This window comes from Lolium perenne, chromosome 1 (genome assembly GCF_019359855.2).
Source record: "Lolium perenne isolate Kyuss_39 chromosome 1, Kyuss_2.0, whole genome shotgun sequence".
NCBI classification, from domain to species: Eukaryota; Viridiplantae; Streptophyta; class Magnoliopsida; order Poales; family Poaceae; genus Lolium; species Lolium perenne.
In genome coordinates this window covers 51044215-51062200 of record NC_067244.2, presented here as the reverse complement: position 1 = coordinate 51062200, position 17986 = coordinate 51044215, and the positions used below count along the sequence as shown (strand labels likewise).

Below are 17986 nucleotides of genomic sequence, written 5' to 3'. Positions count from 1 at the left end.
AGTGCTTGAGGCTAATGCCACTGATGGGCCGACCCTTGATGTGGTGATGCACACCACAAAGCTTTTCATCCCGATTGGATAAACCCTCATCTCTTTTATATTGAAAATTAATTCTGATTACTCTTAAAATGGCAGGGCTCAATTTTTCCATGCTCATGGAAGCAGTCATGAACCCTCCTCCAGTATGATCCTTCTATTTTGTTCGGCACCTAAACTGGACCTTGTCCAATTTTCGTTCATGCCTAGCAAAGCAAGTTTGTTTCTTCCAAAATTTATATGGAACAACTCATTTCATAAGAATTCCAAATTCTATTATTGTATCATAAATGGTAATTGTCGTTGCGTATTCGACTGTACACCGGTGAGGGGTGCCTCACGGAGCAGAGAGGGGGGGAGCCATAGGGCGAGGAGTCACGGGGATGGGATACACAAGTTACCCAGTTTTGGAAACCTCGCGACGGTGGCGAGGCTCTACTGCTGCTTGTCTGGAATTATTAGGAAACAAGTGCAAGATTACAATAAATTATGTCGTGCCTCTAGGCCTCCTAGAACCCGACTTATAAAGGCTCCCAATCTAGGGTTATATGGGTAGAGTCCCATCCGGGTACAACTAAGTCATATGCTACGCTAAGTAAACCTTGTCGTGCACGCCACAGATGCGACCGCCATTGTGTCGTCGTGGTGAACAAACATATGCCATGAGTAGGCTTATCTTGGGGCCAAATGTACGCAAGGGGATCCGGAGGAGGGGAAGGTTGAGAAGAAAAGCAGAAGAGTTCAAGGGACAAACCCAACAGAATGTATGTATTAAGGATCAAACAAGGAGCTACAGAACTTGGCCTATGGCCAGAGGTTGAAGACGTACGGCTTATCTAGCCTAGCGCCACTGTAACTACTCAGTCGATCGATCCCTCCCGCACAGGGGAGCCCCTCCTCTCCTTATATAGTGAAGAGGAGGATTACAAGGAAGACGACGACGACAACGCAGGCGACGACGAGTGACGTGGTGATGCTGCTCCAGCACGTGGTCCCGGCCGCGCCCGCAACCTCGACTGCCTCGACCGCCTCGTCTACCACCTGGACCATCCATGGATTCCCTCGCGGGCATGTGGGGAGTGGCGCTACGGTGAAGGTCGTGCGACTGCTAGTGTTTATGTGGAGGAGATGAGATGAGGCACCTGAGCGCGCGTCCCTCTCTATATACGCTAGAGTCAGTCGTACGACGCGGCACAGGTATCATCACCATTAACTTGGTTAGCAGAGGTGGACGGCCACCGCTCGGCAGCAGACACGCATCGCCCAACGCACGTGCAAGACAGCACTGCTTACACTGCCGGGTGGGCCTCACTACGCAGCGTCTTCTCCCTTGCCCTCCGCCTCCTCCCCGCCCGCCTGGACTCCTCCGCCCCTCCCCTCGCTTAAACCCCTGGCGACACCCACACTGCCCCTCGCCTTCTCCGCCCGCACTCGCCCCTCTTCCCTTCCACATCACGCACGCCAGCCTCCAACACAGCCTCTCGCCTCACGATGCTCGCCGTCTCCCTCTCATCCTCCGCCGCGGCGATCGCCAGCGGCCGCGCCAGATCCGAGGCGCGGCGGCCCGGCGGGATCCGGCTCTGCGGGCTCCGGACGGATGCCCCCGCGTGCGGCTCGCTGCGGCTCTCCCACGCCGCGGCGTCCGCGGCCGCGAGGCGCGCGGTGCCGAGGGCGGCTGCGTCGGGGAACGGCGCGGCGGGCGGCGGGTTCGACTACGACCTCGTCATCATCGGGGCCGGCGTCGGCGGGCACGGTGCCGCGCTCCACGCCGTCGAGGAGGTCAGTGCGGCTCGCGCTCATGCTCTTCTCTGACCTCGTCAGTGTCAGAGTTTTTTCGTGCTATGCTAAAATCTACATTTAAATTGGAAACGTTCGCAAGCAAATGGTGCTGGACCTGGGAATTTGTTTGAATCTAGTGAATTTATAACTCGTTACTCTAGGATTTTATGCAGTAGCTGCACTGCCTCTCGACATTTGTTAAATCCAGGTTGGACGGTGATGAAGGCTCTTACTGTCGTTACCTGAAATTACAACACCCTTTCCCACCAAATACTTATGCCCTTTTGAAATAAATGTAAACTTATTGGCCGCACCAGGATTAGTCGCTGATCAGTTGCTCTACTGTTTGCCCATATATGGATCAGGTGTTGACACACCTGGTGTCAATGTAGTTGAATTGTTGGAGTTAGTTGACCTACCACACATTCAGTGATATAACCAAGAAATAGAACTGTCCACGTTTATTTTTGAAGCTCAATTCCTTTTATGGCACAGAAGCTTGCAGAATTATAAACATGTCAACGTTGCTTCCATCACTGCTGCTCATTTCTTCAAACTTTCATCTTGCCCACTTTGTGCAGGGCCTGAAAACCGCCATTATTGAGGGAGACGTTGTGGGCGGGACTTGTGTGAACAGAGGCTGCGTTCCATCCAAAGCTCTTCTTGCTGTCAGTGGCCGGATGAGAGAGCTTCATGATGAGCATCACATGAAGTCCCTGGGTCTACAGGTATAACAACTGGATGAATGAATGCAGGGTAAAAAACAGTTCATAGAATGTGTGACGATTGCATGGATATTTTCTAGGCACCAAGAGTCTATTTGAGTAGGTTCACAAAGTCAACAATTCAACGCTAAGAATAGGAAAGACAAACAGTGTGAGTTTCAGCTTGCCTGTTTCACATTTACCTCATGAAGTGCATATAACCATGATAACTACTATTTTTTAAAGTTACCTATGCCATCTCTGTTCATCTTCCATGTTTCTTCTTCACAATGCTTTGGGTTCTCTATTTGATTATGTTGCCCTTCATGGTGGGACATTGAATTAACTCTATTTAACCAGTGTGAGTTTCAGCTTGCCTGTTTCACATTTACCTCATGAGGTGCATATAACCATGATAACTACTATTTTTTAAAGTTACCTATGCCATCTCTGTTCATCTTCCATGTTTCTTCTTCACAATGCTTTGGGTTCTCTATTTGCTTATGTTGCCCTTCATGGTGGGACATTGAATTAACTCTATTTAACCAGAGTCTGCTCTGTTCTCACAAGTTACATCACATGAGTAATTTTCAAACATTACCTGGCGGGATGTGTTGCCTTTCCATTCTTACATTTTACATCAGTTGCTCTGCATAATCATTGAGCATTTTTTTTGTCTTGTAATAGGTTTCTGCTGCTGGATATGACAGACAAGCTGTTGCTGATCATGCAAATAATCTTGCCTCCAAAATCCGAAGCAACCTGACTAACTCGATGAAAGCTATCGGAGTGGATATATTGACTGGATTTGGCACAATTGTGGTACGTCCTCTGCTAATCATTGACATGTTGAGTCAATGTTTTTAATAATCATATCCTCATTCTGTCGAAACCATGCTGTCTAACCTTTGTAGGTAAACAGTATTTGAATTATTTATGCTAAATTTTGATTGCATATTCTACAAACAGGTCTTACTTGAAGAGTTGATGATTGTATCTGGGAATACATTTTTATTTACATGTCTCATGTTTGTTCATTTTGCTAAACTTTGTACTTATTGCTGAAAAAATGAGTGCAAGCCAGAACTGAAAGAAGGCTTGCAAGCTTTTTTTGATTTTATTTAGTTATGGAGTAACATGACAGTATGTTTTATGGTGACTTTTTTTACAATGATTATGTCTTTTGGTAGAGTATGCTTGTAATAATATCGCATCTGCAAGCATGGTATATATGTGGCTTTTTTACAGCCTACCGTGCAGGAGTTTTCACAGACAAGTGCATGTCTTCTAGCCATCATAATTCGTGTATTAATTTACTTTTTTCCATCCATGATGTGATCAGGGAAAGCAAAAGGTACGGTATGGAAAAGTTGGTTTCCCAGATAAAGAAATCACCGCGAAGAACATCATCATTGCCACTGGATCGGTTCCTTTTGTTCCCAAGGGCATAGAAATTGATGGTAGTACTTATACCTCTCTTGATGGACCATTCTTCTAAATTTATTGGGCACTGATTTGAAATTCAAAAGTTTTTCCCTTCCCCATCTGATTGAACAAAGTTTTTTTAACTCCAATCTCTAAAGTAAGAACGTAAACCGATGTGTATATGCTAATAACATAGTATCCTATTTTGTTGTCAAACGATGAGCATTGCATATACAGTCCTTATTGGTTTATTACTTAGCTTTGGTAGCTTACGTCGATGAAGGTTTTCCTCTTCAATTTTTAATACAGTCCCAGTTTTCCTTCATTTTAGTTCAGGTGAAGAACATTCATATGTGACATGAAGGCTGATATGTAATTACAATTTTTTTTAACTTCCAAGGGTTGCCAACTCCATTTGCACGAATCTTGACGCATTTGTTTGTTACTGTGCAGGCAAGACTGTATTTACTAGCGACCATGCGCTAAAACTTGAGTCAGTTCCTGACTGGATAGCTATTGTTGGAAGTGGTTATATTGGACTTGAATTCAGCGATGTATACACAGCTCTAGGAAGCGAGGTAACGGGAGGTTCTTGCTGTCAATAAATTTGAAGGTGTGCATTATAGATAATCATGTTTTAGGAATGTGTATCTCTATTCAGTAGTGTTCCCATGTAATCACTTCACCTGTTCCGTCTTCTGCTTTGCATATATTACTATTTTACTGCCACACAGATATTTCACCATGTTTGTCTTCAGCAAATGCTGGAGGATTCTATTATATGCTGTAACAAAATGTTTGGACCAGATACACTTCTTACAGGTGTATGCTGAATTTTGTTGCCATGTGTGGCCTGAATTTACACAATTTTGATGGAGCAGGTTACCTTCGTTGAAGCTCTTGACCAGTTGATGCCTGGTTTTGACCCTGAAATCGCAAAATTGGCTCAGAGAGTCCTTATTAATACTAGGAAAATCGATTATCACACTGGTGTCTTCGCAAGCAAAGTTAGTTTCAACTACACCCTAGCTTTCTTCTGATAATATAATCTTAAGATTATTCATCATATGTGTGTTGAATTGTTGATGCATTTGCCTGAAGATTACTCCAGCAAAGGATGGAAAACCTGTGCTGATTGAGCTCATTGACGCAAAAACAAAGGAACACAAAGAAACCCTTGAGGTAAACTATATTTTATTTATTTGTTCTTAACTTATTGTGCACAGATGTGCAATTGCAGTTTGCCTGGACATGTTTTGCTAGGATAGGACACATGCATAATTTGAATATTTCTGTTGTCTTATGATGGATGATTTAATTGAAAAAATACTTGCTATATATGTTCCACGCTACACTTGCCGATATTGATTATATATTTGACTCATTCTTGTTTAGCCCATTGTGGTACACCTAGTTGGTATATCCCCAACATTTGAAATATGAACATTTCGCAGTCTTTCGACAATGGTTTTTTTGTGAGAGTGGAAATCTGTTTGTGTAGGTGGATGCAGCGCTTATAGCCACAGGAAGGGCACCATTCACCAACGGACTTGGCTTGGAAAATGTGAGTACTTGAAAATTAAAAATAGTTAGCTATGAGAAGAAAATGCTATAGTTTAATTACAATACTTTCTTCAGATGAATGTTGTTACACAACGTGGTTTTATTCCTGTTGATGAGCGGATGCAAGTCACAGATGCTGATGGCAATATGGTATGTTGCAAAAACTAATCGATACACTTGAACAATTTTCTCCCAAAGGCACAAGTTTGTAAATTAGCATATGTATGCTACTTTATAGGTACCGAATTTATTTTGCATTGGAGATGCCAACGGTAAACTCATGCTTGCCCATGCTGCCAGTGCACAGGGAATCTCAGGTACATTCAAAGTTTGTTGGTACATGCTCTCTTTCTGTTGTTGCTCCTATGAGTGCTGGTTGCTGTAGTTGTGTAAATGTTAATTCTATATGAAAATGTAGTCATCGAGCAAATCTCTGGGAGGGACCACATTCTAAATCATTTAAGCATCCCAGCTGCTTGTTTCACTCATCCAGAAATCAGTATGGTAGGGCTGACAGAGGTAAGTTAAGGATTTTAACTCTTAGGTCTGTCTTGTTCATGCACTGTCCATCTATACTAAAAAAATATATTTTCCTTAATGGAACTTATTGTATACTCCCTCCGATCCATTTACTGCACTTATTATGGATCGGACGGAGTACATCCTTTTACTGCACTTGATTGATATGTACTGGACCTTGAAAAGAGGAAACAGTCGACTCAATGTGTTGAATATTTTGCAGCCACAAGCCAGAGAAAAAGCTGATAAAGAAGGATTTGAGGTAAGTGTTGTTAAGACCAGCTTTAAGGCCAACACAAAAGCTTTGGCAGAAAATGAAGGTGATGGCATTGCTAAGGTGATTCTGTCTTCCAATTAAGTTTTCTACTTATTGCGTTGTCTCCAAATTTTGCATCGGGGATCTCAGTTTTGCATGGCCGCTGACATATTTTGAGTTCCACAATGTTTATTCCTCCTTTCAGTTGATCTACCGACCTGACACAGGAGAAATTCTTGGTGTTCACATCTTGGGTTTGCATGCTGCTGACCTCATCCATGAGGCATCAAATGCCATTGCCTTAGGAACTAGTTTGCAAGTGAGTATAGCTGATATTTTTTTCTTAAATTATATCCTTGGTTCCATTGTTTAGCAATTTAGCTTGTACTAGCGCATAATCGCCTCCCCATCCATGCAGGAACTCAAGCTTGCTGTTCATGCGCATCCAACATTATCCGAAGTGCTCGACGAACTCTTCAAAGCAGCCAAGGTACAGATCGATCTGTTTTGTACTGAGCGCTTAGAAAAATTCTGGGGCCACAACTCTGAACAGCTGCAAGCCATGCTTTCTCTTTGCAACAGGTTAACTCGGGTGTTTCTGTAAATGAACTAGTTGCAGCCTAAAGAAGTGCAGGAGGGCAAGCAGAACCATCCACCGCAGCGGCTCTTGAAGGTCCTTAGTTTCATCACCAGCCTGCTGTCGCCGCAGAAATGAGATTGGTAACCCTTATCTGACGAGGTGCTTTTGCAGCCAACTGGTGCCACAACACGGTGCCAAGGAAACAAGATTGATCGCACTGGTCGGCTTCATTTTTTGTGTGAAACGGTTACAAATTTTGTAGCGTGTTTAGATATGGGTTATGTGATTATGGCGGTGGTGATTTGGTTCTTGTTGCCTTCATTTCTCTGCAGTTTCACCTGAGTTGTAAGAATAGAGAGGGTTGTTCGAATAAGAGGTGTCGCCAGCCGCGGTGTCAACACCCGGATTTTTAAGTCTTGATGCCTATTATATCATATATCGTAATCCCAGGAATATTGTTGTTGCGAGGCATAATAGTTAAGTATTCATTACAAACCATAATGTCTTACAATTTGGAATCACATGATCCATATTACACGAATAGTTGATCTATTGATCAACGGACAAACACAAGTTCATAGCGGAAGCGTAAAGATAAATGGACTCTCTAGTCCACAGGTCAACGCTTGACGTTAGAAGCTCCTAGTTGTGGTAGACGTCCTGCTGATCGTCATCCTCGTACTGCTGCTCGGCTTCATAGTCTGGCATTTGAATAGCCAGGGACAAAGCCGTGAGTACTTTAAGTACTCGCAATCTAATACTAATGTAAGTACTAACATTGCTATTGAGAGTGTTCTAAGCTCTAAGGTTATTTGCATAAAGCCAATTTTAGTTTAGAAACATTTTAGTAAACCACTCCTCATGTGCTAACTAGCTCAAGTGGGAACATTAGTGTCATTCCCACAACTCTGTTGCGATTCAAATTCAAAGTCACCGTTCAAGTTCAAAAATCATAAGTCACAAAGATATAAATTCTGATGACGGAAACAGTATGGCCTTTCCAACTGTCCATGACCGCGGACGCGGCTATTCGAATAGGTTTACACTCTGCAGAGGTTGCACACTTGTGCCACAACATTTGATTACATCCGTCAGGGATAAACCCCGAATAGTCGTAACTCAGTACGCGGATCATCAACCGTTAACCTTTCACTTACACATCCTAGTATAGGCACCTCTCCCCATAAGCTTGGCCTCCCGGTGAAAACCAACTGTTAACCCGGGAACTGCATAGGGCTTGGCCGTACAATTCACCTCAATCCACATCATTTCTCAACAACGGAGGCAGCCTCAAGCATAACCCCTATGATGTGTGTTCAGAGGGAACCCATACTAAGACACATAAATTTCCAGCTAAGCCTTACCCATAATCAGGTATAGTGGGGGTACTCAAAAATTGGTAAGGTATCGCATCCAACTCAATCATCAGTTTTTAGCCATTTCACCAAGTCAAATTCATGTCATATTCACCTTCAAAATCTTTCAATGGAAATGACTCATCATTCCAAGGTTTTCAACATCATCATTTCACAAACACATGTTCCCATCTAGAGTAGTCAATTTTAATTTAGCACTAGCATCTAGGTATGAGGGGTGCTAAGTACTTTGCTTTGCTTCTAGACTAACTTTGCTACCCTTGTACTAATCCAATACTAACCAAGTGAATCATGAATCAAAAAGTACTTGATAAAACCAAAAGTAAATAAAGCTTGTAGAGTAAAACTGGGAAGTAGGATTATGAACATAAAGTAAAATGGGGTAATGCCTTGCTCATGGTGAGCTTTGCACTTTGCAAGAGTATTATCTTGCCTTGGTTGGGGAATTGGTCAAAGTGGTCTTCTTCTCCTTGGAAGTAGACCTCCTCCTCCTCTTGTACTCCTCGGTACTAGCGTCTAAAATACGAATACGGGGTACACAATCATCATACCAAACTTATTTACTAAACTAGTCACACTCATGATTCACACAACTTAAACTAGCATCACACATTACTATTAAGTTGGTGGATGTGTTTTTCTTATTATTTAAGAAAAATAATTTCCTCTCATACTAATTTAGATGTTACTTTTAATTACTTAGAGAAATAATTTCCTCTCATTATCTTATTAAGATTTAATTTCTCTCATGAATAATATGTGACCTAGGTTGACCAAAGTCAACCTCTTCACACTTATCATTTAAGAAAATGATTTAAATGAGGTGAGCACCTCATACCATTTAATCCTAACATGGTAAAGATTTAATATCACCAACAATTCCTATGAGACCTAAATGACCAGTGTCTCTACCTCATTTTGAATTGGTTGTGACAAGATTTAAATGAGAGAAACACTCCCATATGATTTCTTAATAGTTTTGGACAATATCTTTGACTAGAAATAGCCATAAAGTCCTTTAATTAAACTAGGCCATGATCATTCAAAGTAAGCATGGCATATTTTTGCAAAAACAATTAGTACAAGTGTAATGTGATTTATAGGAGTTGGAATTAACTTAAAAGCATTTATGGTTGATTTTTAATAATTATTCTAAGGCAGAAAAGTCCCTGCCTTGTTTATTTTCCTACTTTAATTCTATAATAGATCTATGGTTCAATCCAGTGGCATTTTGTAGATAAAATCCTAAGCTTTCCAGAGATATAAAATTTGTAAAATTTGGCCAAGTAGATTTGTACCTATTGAATTTTAAACTTGGCATCAGATTGCAAAATAACTCTAATCTGGAAAATTCGAATTTCAAACGAGTGGGCTTGGCGGGAAGCGCTAATGGGCTAAGCAGAGAGAGAAGGGATTGGGCCGGCCCAGTTTCGCAGCAGGCCAGCTGACAGCGTGGGGGCCACGCGTCAGTGGGAGTTTGCCAGCGAAGCGGTACGTTGAACGAGGGTCGTGCGATTAGAAGGAGATCGCACGGTCGGGATGCGTCGTCGTCGACGACGAGAGAGGGACTCACTGGCGGCGGCGGTAGGGGGTCGGCGAGCTCGTCGGAGCTCCGCGGTCGTCGGAGATGTGCGCAGGGACCTTGTCGTCGATGAGGAAGCCAACGGTAGCAGTTGCGTCGTCAGGGGCAGCCTCCTTCTCCGGCGAGCTCCGTGTACTGGCGGCGGCGATGATCTTGCGATTGGGGCGGTGCTGTGGCTAATCGAGCAAATTGAGAGGTCGAGGAGAGGCTGTGAGATGAGAGGAGGCGATTGGCGTGCTCAATTCGAGCGGAGGGGTCCTCCTTTTATAGCAGAGGAAGGTGGCCGTGGGCAGCGATGAGCTCATCGTCGATGACGAAGCTACAGGGGAGCTCGGCCACTGGCGATGACGCAGCGGGGTTGGCGAGTCTCTGGCGGTGACGCAGCGCTTGACGGCGTTGAAAACGAGGGAGAAACGAGGACGAGAGAGTGACGAGGGCGGCCAGTACCCGCGGTGGAGGACGTCGACGAGGTCGTCGGCTACAGCGTTCCCGTGGGCAAATGGCGATGTCTGGGTGGTTCCTGGTGACGTTGCGGAGCTGATGGCGCAGAGAGACGAGGACGAGGTGACGCAGGCGAGCGAGGCGAGGCGTGCTCTGGGCGTGTCCGTGGCGGTCGCCGTGCGCGCACTGGCGCGCGTGTGCACGTCACTGGCACGTCTGGGCGCGTTGCGTTCCGGCGTGTCCAGTGCACTGCAGCGTCGACGACCGTGTCTGGCATGCTCAGGAGGTTGAGAGGGAGTGAGTTGGCAAGGTGGTGCGTGCTGGAGAGGGCCAGGGAGAGAGATGGCATGTCCATGCCATGCCATGCCACGGCATGGGTGTGTTGAGTCAAAGTGGTGATGATTTCTTGTACCACAGCTTGTCCATTCTGCTTGGCAAGGTCCAGATAGGTCAAAGAGGTACCAAGGATGACCTGGGGTTGAAGAGGAATGCCAAAATCTGCTGGACATTGCAATGTCTCGAGTTGGCAGATTGCTACTCATAAGGTGTTTGTTGAAATGGCCGCAAGAACAAAACTTTCAAATTTTGAAATGATTTTTGGTGGATTGCAATCATATATTATTTGCAGTAGAATGGTGGTGGTTTGGGTCAATTTGGAATTGGTTTGCAAAATCTCAAAATGGCATATGATCTAACATATGTCTCAATGTCTCAACTTTGCTAGCTTGCCATTTGAATTAGAGAAAGAATTTGGGGTGATGGTTTTGGGCAAAGTTGTTCACCTTGATGTTGTCTTGGATGAGGTGCAAAGAGTTGACCAAGTGTAGAAAGGAAAACTCAAAATATCAGGGCTCAAAGAGGGCATCAGGCTAAAATTGTCACAAGTGACCATATTGCAGGTAACTTGGAATTTGTATTTGATTTCACTTTGATTTGAGTTTCTTTGATTTCAAAAGTCCTAATAAGTGTTTATTAACCATTTACAACCAGTGGTGCAAGCCAAAGTGGTCTAGGTTAAGAATTTGCAAAAATGGCATAAGCCATATGTGTGTGTGGAGTTGAATTTTCTAATTTCTTTTCTTATTTCTTTTCCTTTGGATTTGGATGATCAAGTGATCATGGTTAGGGTTTTAGAGTAAGTGTAAACACATAAGCAAGCATCATGGCAAAAGCACACTCAAATAATTAATAAGGTGAGCTATATGCATAGTCCTATATGATGAGAAAAAAAGTTTTTGTTCGCTCAAATTTTTGAATTCTTGGAAACTCTCTCTTGTTTCTTTTATTGAAATCTTGGGATGTTACAAACCCTTCCCCCTTACAAAAGATCTCGTCCCGAGATCTAGATAAAACTAGGTACTAAAGAGATCTGGGTATTCCTTCTTCATATCTTCCTCGCGTTCCCAAGTGGCTTCTTCTTCGGTGTGATTGCTCCATTGAATCTTCAGGAACTTGATACTCCTGGTGCGGGTGGTCCTGAAAGCTTCTTCAAGGATGCGAATAGGCACTTCTCGGTATGTTAGATCCTTGTTGATATCAATGGCTCTGTGGTTGATGTTCTTGAACACTTCGGTCTTCTCCGGCACTTCTAGGCACTTCCGAAGTAGTGAGATGTGAAACACATTGTGCACAGCGGACATTTCTTCCGGTAGTTCAAGTTGATATGAAACTTCTCCTCGACGGCTTAGAACTTTGAATGGTCCGACATATCTGGGGGCGAGTTTTCCTCTGAGCTGGAATCTCTGCATTCCTTTGAGGGATGAGACCTTGAGATACACAAAATCTCCGATCTCGAATGTCATCTCTCGGCGTCTCTTGTCGGCGTAGCTCTTCTGTCTTGACAGCGGTCTTGAGGTATTCGCGGATCTTGTGCACCTTCTCTTCGGCATCTCGGAGAATATCGGGGCCGAAGACTTGACTATCTCCGACTTCCGACCAGCTCAGAGGGGTACGGCACTTCCTTCCGTACAGGGCTTCAAAGGGGGCCATCTGTAAGCTGGCTTGATAACTGTTGTTGTAGGAGAATTCTGCATAAGGTAGGCAGTCTTCCCATTTGGATCCATACTCTAGCACACAGGCTCTCAACATATCTTCCAGTATCTGGTTGACTCTCTCGGTCTGTCCATCAGTCTGCGGGGTGATAAGCCGTGCTGAAATTCAGACGGGTTCCTAGTCCTTCATGCACTTCCTGCCAGAATCTTGAGGTGAATTGAGATCCTCTATCTAACACAATTGACTTGGGGGTTCCGTGCAGGCTGACTATTCTGGAGATGTATAACTCAGCTAGCTTTGGGCCTTGGTATGTGGTCTTGACGGGGATGAAATGTGCAAACTTGGTCAATCTATCAATAACTACCCAAATGGAGTCATTTCCTCTGCTAGATTTGGGAAATCCTGTGATAAAATCCATACCGACAGAATCCCATTTCCACTCAGGAATCTGTAAGGGTTGCAACAGTCCTGCGGGTCGTTGATGTTCTGCCTTGACTCGTTGACAGATATCACACTTGGCGATGTAGCTTCCTATCTCTCGCTTCATTCCGTGCCACCGGAATTGTTCTTTCAGGTCTTGGTACATCTTGGTTCCTCCGGGGTGAATGGAATACAGGGTGTCGTGAGCTTCCTTCAGAATGACTTGCTTCAACTCTGAATCTGATGGTACACACAGGCGTCCGTTGTACCAAAGAACTCCTTCTTCATCTATGGTGAATCCCGGTGCTTTTCCTGCAGCTATCTGACTCTTGATTCCGTCAATGCTGGCATTTCCCTTCTGGGCTTCTTTTATCTGGCTCGTCAAGGTGGGTTGAAGTTCAATGCTGGCTAAGAATCCTTCGTTCACTAGCTCTAGTCTGAACTGTTCAAATTCTTGATACAGGCTGGGCTGCTCTATTGCGATCATGGAGTTCAACTAACACAGCAGTTGACACGCGTACAGCACGCGACCGTTGGGAACCCCAAGTGGAAGGTGTGATGCGTACAGCAGTAAGTTTCCCTCAGTTAGAAACCAAGGTTTATCGAACCAGTAGGAGTCAAGAAGCACGTTGAAGGTTGATGGCGGCGAGATGTAGTGCGGCGCAACACCAGGGATTCCGGCGCCAACGTGGAACCTGCACAACACAAACCAAGTACTTTGCCCCAACGAAACAGCGAGGTTGTCAATCTCACCGGCTTGCTGTAACAAAGGATTAGATGTATAGTGTGGATGATGATTGTTTGCAGAAAATAGTAGAACAGTATTGCAGTAGATTGTATTTCAGTATAGAGAATTGGACCGGGGTCCACAGTTCACTAGAAGTGTCTCTCCCATAAGATAAACAGCATGTTGGGTGAACAAACTACAGTTGGGCAATTGACAAATAGAGAGGGCATGACCATGCACATACATATTATGATGAGTATAGTGAGATTTAATTGGGCATTACGACAAAGTACATAGACCGCTATCCAGCATGCATCTATGCCTAAAAAGTCCACCTTCAGGTTATCATCCGAACCCCTTCCAGTATTAAGTTGCTAACAACAGACAATTGCATTAAGTATTGCGCGTAATGTAATCAGTAACTACATCCTCGAATATAGCACCAATGTTTTATCCCTAGTGGCAACAGCACATCCATAATCTTAGAGGTTTCTGTCACTCCCACTACAAGAAAAGTTCTGATAGACAACGTCTCAAAATCGTCCGCTAAGGGGTATTTTTCGTCGCCTATGGGCCTAACCCGACGATATGGGTTCTGTTGTGGAAACTGCGTCAGGCAAAGTCCTACGATGATTTTTTCGGTCCGTCGCGCTTGGGCGCCCTTCCGCCACGGAAAATCGGACCGTTGCCCAAGTGTTTCCGGGAGCCCGTTGATCGCCGACGTCATGCAACCGACACGTGGCGACGCCGTTAATCGTCGCTAACGGCGTTAACCGGCTGAAACCCCGTGGTAGATGGTAGGCCCACACGAGGCCTCGCCACGTCTTAAGCGGGCCGGCCCATTAAGTTTATGCGGGCGGCCACCGACTTAGTTTGACCGGTCAACTATCTAGCTGGGCTGGTCCAATAGTAACGAGGGCCGTGCCTCTCCTCTAAGGTTGACTGGTCAAAACTTTAATGGGCCGGCCCACTAAGCATGTGGGCCGGGCCGAATGCACTCGATTGACCGGTCAACAGGCAAAAGGGCCGGCCCACAAGACATGTGGGACCTACTTTCCTGGTATCGGGCCGGCCCATTTACAAAGTGGGGTCCACATTAAAGCAACTGGGCCGGCCCAAGAAGTTATTGGGCTGGCCCAATTAGCATGTGGGTCCCACTTTCCTGCTATCGGGCCGGCCCATTTAGTGTGTGGGGTCCACATTTGATCAAATAGGCTGGCCCAACAAGCCGATGGCGGGCCAAAAGCACCTGTGGGTCCCACTTTCTGTTAAAGGGCCAGCCCATTTAGTATGTGGGGTCCACCATATAGCAAGTGGGCCGGCCCAACAAGATAGTGGGTCGGGCCAAAAACACAGGTGGGTCCCACTTTCCAGTTAAAGGGCTGGCCCATTTAGTATGTGGGGTCCACCATATAGCAAGTGGGCCGGCCCAAGAAGATAGTGGGTCGGCCAAAACACCGGTGGGTCCCACTTTCTGTTAAAGGGCCGGCCCATTTAGTATGTGGGGTCCACCGTATAGCAAGTGGGCCGGCCCAACACGCTAGTGGGCGGGCCAAAAACACAGTGGGTCCCACTTTCCGTTAAAGGGCCGCCCATTTAGTATGTGGGGTCCACCGTATAGCAAGTGGGCCGGCCCAACACGCTAGTGGGCCGGGCCAAAACACAGGTGGGTCCCACTTTCTAGTTAAAGGGCTGGCCCATTTAGTATGTGGGGACCACCACAAAACCAATTGGGCTGCCCAAACAAGTTATTGGCCCGGCCCAGAAGAAGGTGGAGTCCACCTTAAAGCTAGTGGGCCGGCCCAATAAAAGTGTGGGGTCCACAAGAATCAAGTGGGCTGGCCCAATAAGTAAGTGGGCCAGCCCGTTTAGTTGCCGTTTATATGCCGGCGTAATAGGCGCTTTAGGATTTTGCGGGCCGGCACATATGTGATTTCGCTTAATTGGGCCGTTTAAGGGATGGGAATTCGTGATTTAGATACTGAGAATATTTACGCAGCATTGATTTCTGTCGGATAGCCTCACTTACCACAAGCACCAAAGAAAAAATGCGCGAAAGAACTATAAAAACTAACTAAATATTACATCAGTGCAAGGCATTGAAAAAATATTACGTAACCCAGAGAAATTGAATGGTAATTAAACCTAGCAATACAATGAAGGGATCCGGCAATCTTTTAAGTTGTCCATGCAAGACCTATATCCGAAACAAAGACATTACAAGTTAAGACAGCAACAATGGAAAGGCAAAGACACTACAATATTGTTTGCCAAGAATTTGGAACTCATCATTTCGTCGTTATAACAAGATCATTGTAATGCGCACAATAAGCAAACAAAGAGTGCATGCCGCATACCAACAGCCAATATAACGAGCATGTTAGAATGAAACAAATAGACTTACTACCGTCGAGTCCCATGCAAACCAACATGTTCAGGGAGTACAAAATTGGCATGAACAACATAGTAGCAGGCTATAAATTTTGTAACAACGATCGAGCAAGATGAAGTTATGATGGCTACATCTACAGAAAGCGAGGGAATGTAAACCAAAAATAGAAGTTACGATGGCAAAAGCTAAAGAGGAGGGAATGTGAACCAACATGTGCCAAGTGCAATTACTTCATTTTGGCCGTGAACTAAATAATACTCATTAACGTATAGTGAATGGGATGCAAATCAAGATGTTACGTGAAATAAACTTGAAATGAGTAACACATAGAGGATAGTAAATGCAGGAGCTTAGGATGGACCAGATACGAATATAGTGGGATCACCCGTGAACTTGTATAAGAGGGAATGCAAACCAATATGTTCAGCTTTCCATATGTGAGCGTCATGCCAAGTCGAGAAACAAGTCAATAATGCAGCTTTTGAAGAACAAGATGGCACGCAAAATTATTATCTAGTAGTATGACAAGTTTATTTGTACTACGAGGCTAGATAGCAGAGTGATAGCATGCCAAACTAAGTCCTTACTTTGTTAGCTTACAATGAACTAGATACAAAAAATGGCATCACCTGTAGTACAGGGAATGCAAGCCAACATGTTCATGGAGTAAAAAATTGGCACAAACAACATAGTAGCAGGCCATAATTTTTGTAACAACGACTGAGCAAGATAAAGTTATGATGGCTAGATCTACAGAGCAGGGAATGTAAACCAAATATAGAAGTTACGATGCCATAATCTATAGAGCAGGTAATGCGAAACAACATGTGCAATTACTTAAAATTGGCCATGAACTAAATAATAGCAGGATGTTACTATAATACCTATAATTTTTGTAACAACGATCGAGCAAGATAGAAGTTATGATGGCTACATCTACAGAGCAGTGGAATGCAAACCAAAATGTTCAATCGCTTAAAGTTAGCAATGAAGTAGAAAATAGCAACGTGTTACGGTCATAGCTAGGAATGAACTAAAAGAGCTTCGGACAAACAAGCATCTCGAACCCCGAACATGGCGCTAAAACAAGGGACTTACATTAGGAGAAGCACTCTGTGGGAGTCACAAGAGATCTTCACAGGGTTGATAGATCCGGTGATGAAGTACGCTACATGTGCTACTTGGGGTTGGAGAGACGGCCATTACACTTCATGATTACTCATCTCATCTGCAAAAACGTAACGACGCGTCGTTAGCACAAACAGGTTCCCCCAAGATTAAACAAGAACTTGCAGGCAAGCAATAGAAAAGCGACAGTAGAAGAGTTTAGATCATGCACGGCGCCGGTGAAGCAGATCCGGTTCGTGCACAGCGGTGTCGGTGAGCAAGATCCGATGCGGTGGACGACGGATCCGGCGAAGCGGCTCCGGTGGGGTGGACGATACCGCAGCTGAAGCGACTGCGGTAGACTGCTAGATGAGCATATGGTTTCGAGGTTCGGCGGGGATGATCCGATCCGGTTGATGACAGCGTCGATGAAGCGGCTCCGGCAGGCAGCCGGATGACGAGGATCGCGAGGGCTCGGGTAGGCCAGGGAAGTCCGGCGGGGATGTTCCGGTGCGGTGGTCGTGGAGGTGGGAGAGAGGGACTTGGGAAGTTCCGGTGGGTGGTCTGAGGGAAATGAATTTTTTTGGGAGGGTTTCCGGGCTAGGGAGGTGGTGATCCAAAAAATGACGGGCAGACCCCCCACCAACCGACTTTCTTTGTCATCTCCACAGGGGTAGAATGGGAATTTGGAAGCGTGTGAAATTTTTGTATTTTGTAGGCGGGAAGTTTTGCCGCTATGAGATTTTGAATTTCGCTAAGGTCCAAGTATAATGATAAAAAATTGTGAGACCGTACTAGTACCTCTGTTCAAGGCCGAGTGCAAAATCAAATCATCGTCACCTTGAATATTGGTCACTACCATGGTCATGATCTATCTCTGAAATTAGCGTATCCGCTATATCTTGCAAAGTATAATGATAAAAAAAAATTGTGAGACCGTACTAGTACTTCTATTCTAGGCCGAGTGCAACATCAAATCACCATCACGTTGAAAATTTGTTACCATGATCATGATCTATCTCTGAAATTGGCGCATCCGCTATATCTTTCAAAGTATAATGATAATAAAAATTGTGAGACCATACTA

At 44.8% G+C, this 17986-nt stretch overlaps 1 protein-coding gene across 3 annotated transcripts; it reads left to right on the top strand.

Annotated features, from left to right (window-relative positions):
- Positions 1–1376: 1376 nt before the first annotated feature.
- LOC127291795 (dihydrolipoyl dehydrogenase 1, chloroplastic) lies at positions 1377–7275 on the top strand. Of its 3 annotated transcripts, none has more exons than XM_051321119.2 (16): positions 1377–1815; positions 2397–2543; positions 3207–3341; positions 3862–3979; positions 4398–4522; positions 4826–4951; positions 5046–5126; positions 5446–5508; positions 5583–5657; positions 5746–5824; positions 5926–6026; positions 6250–6363; positions 6488–6601; positions 6701–6772; positions 6902–6955; positions 7034–7275. In XM_051321119.2, the coding sequence occupies exons 1-16, from the start codon at positions 1528–1530 to the stop codon at positions 7202–7204; spliced, it is 1863 nt and encodes a 620-aa protein (XP_051177079.1). In that variant the 5' UTR covers positions 1377–1527; the 3' UTR covers positions 7205–7275. The 3 variants fall into 3 exon arrangements, with proteins under 3 accessions (XP_051177079.1, XP_051177093.1, XP_051177087.1); XM_051321133.2 differs by having other exon boundaries at positions 1379–1815; positions 6865–6955; positions 7034–7183; XM_051321127.2 differs by having other exon boundaries at positions 1379–1815; positions 6865–7275.
- Positions 7276–17986: the final 10711 nt, after the last annotated feature.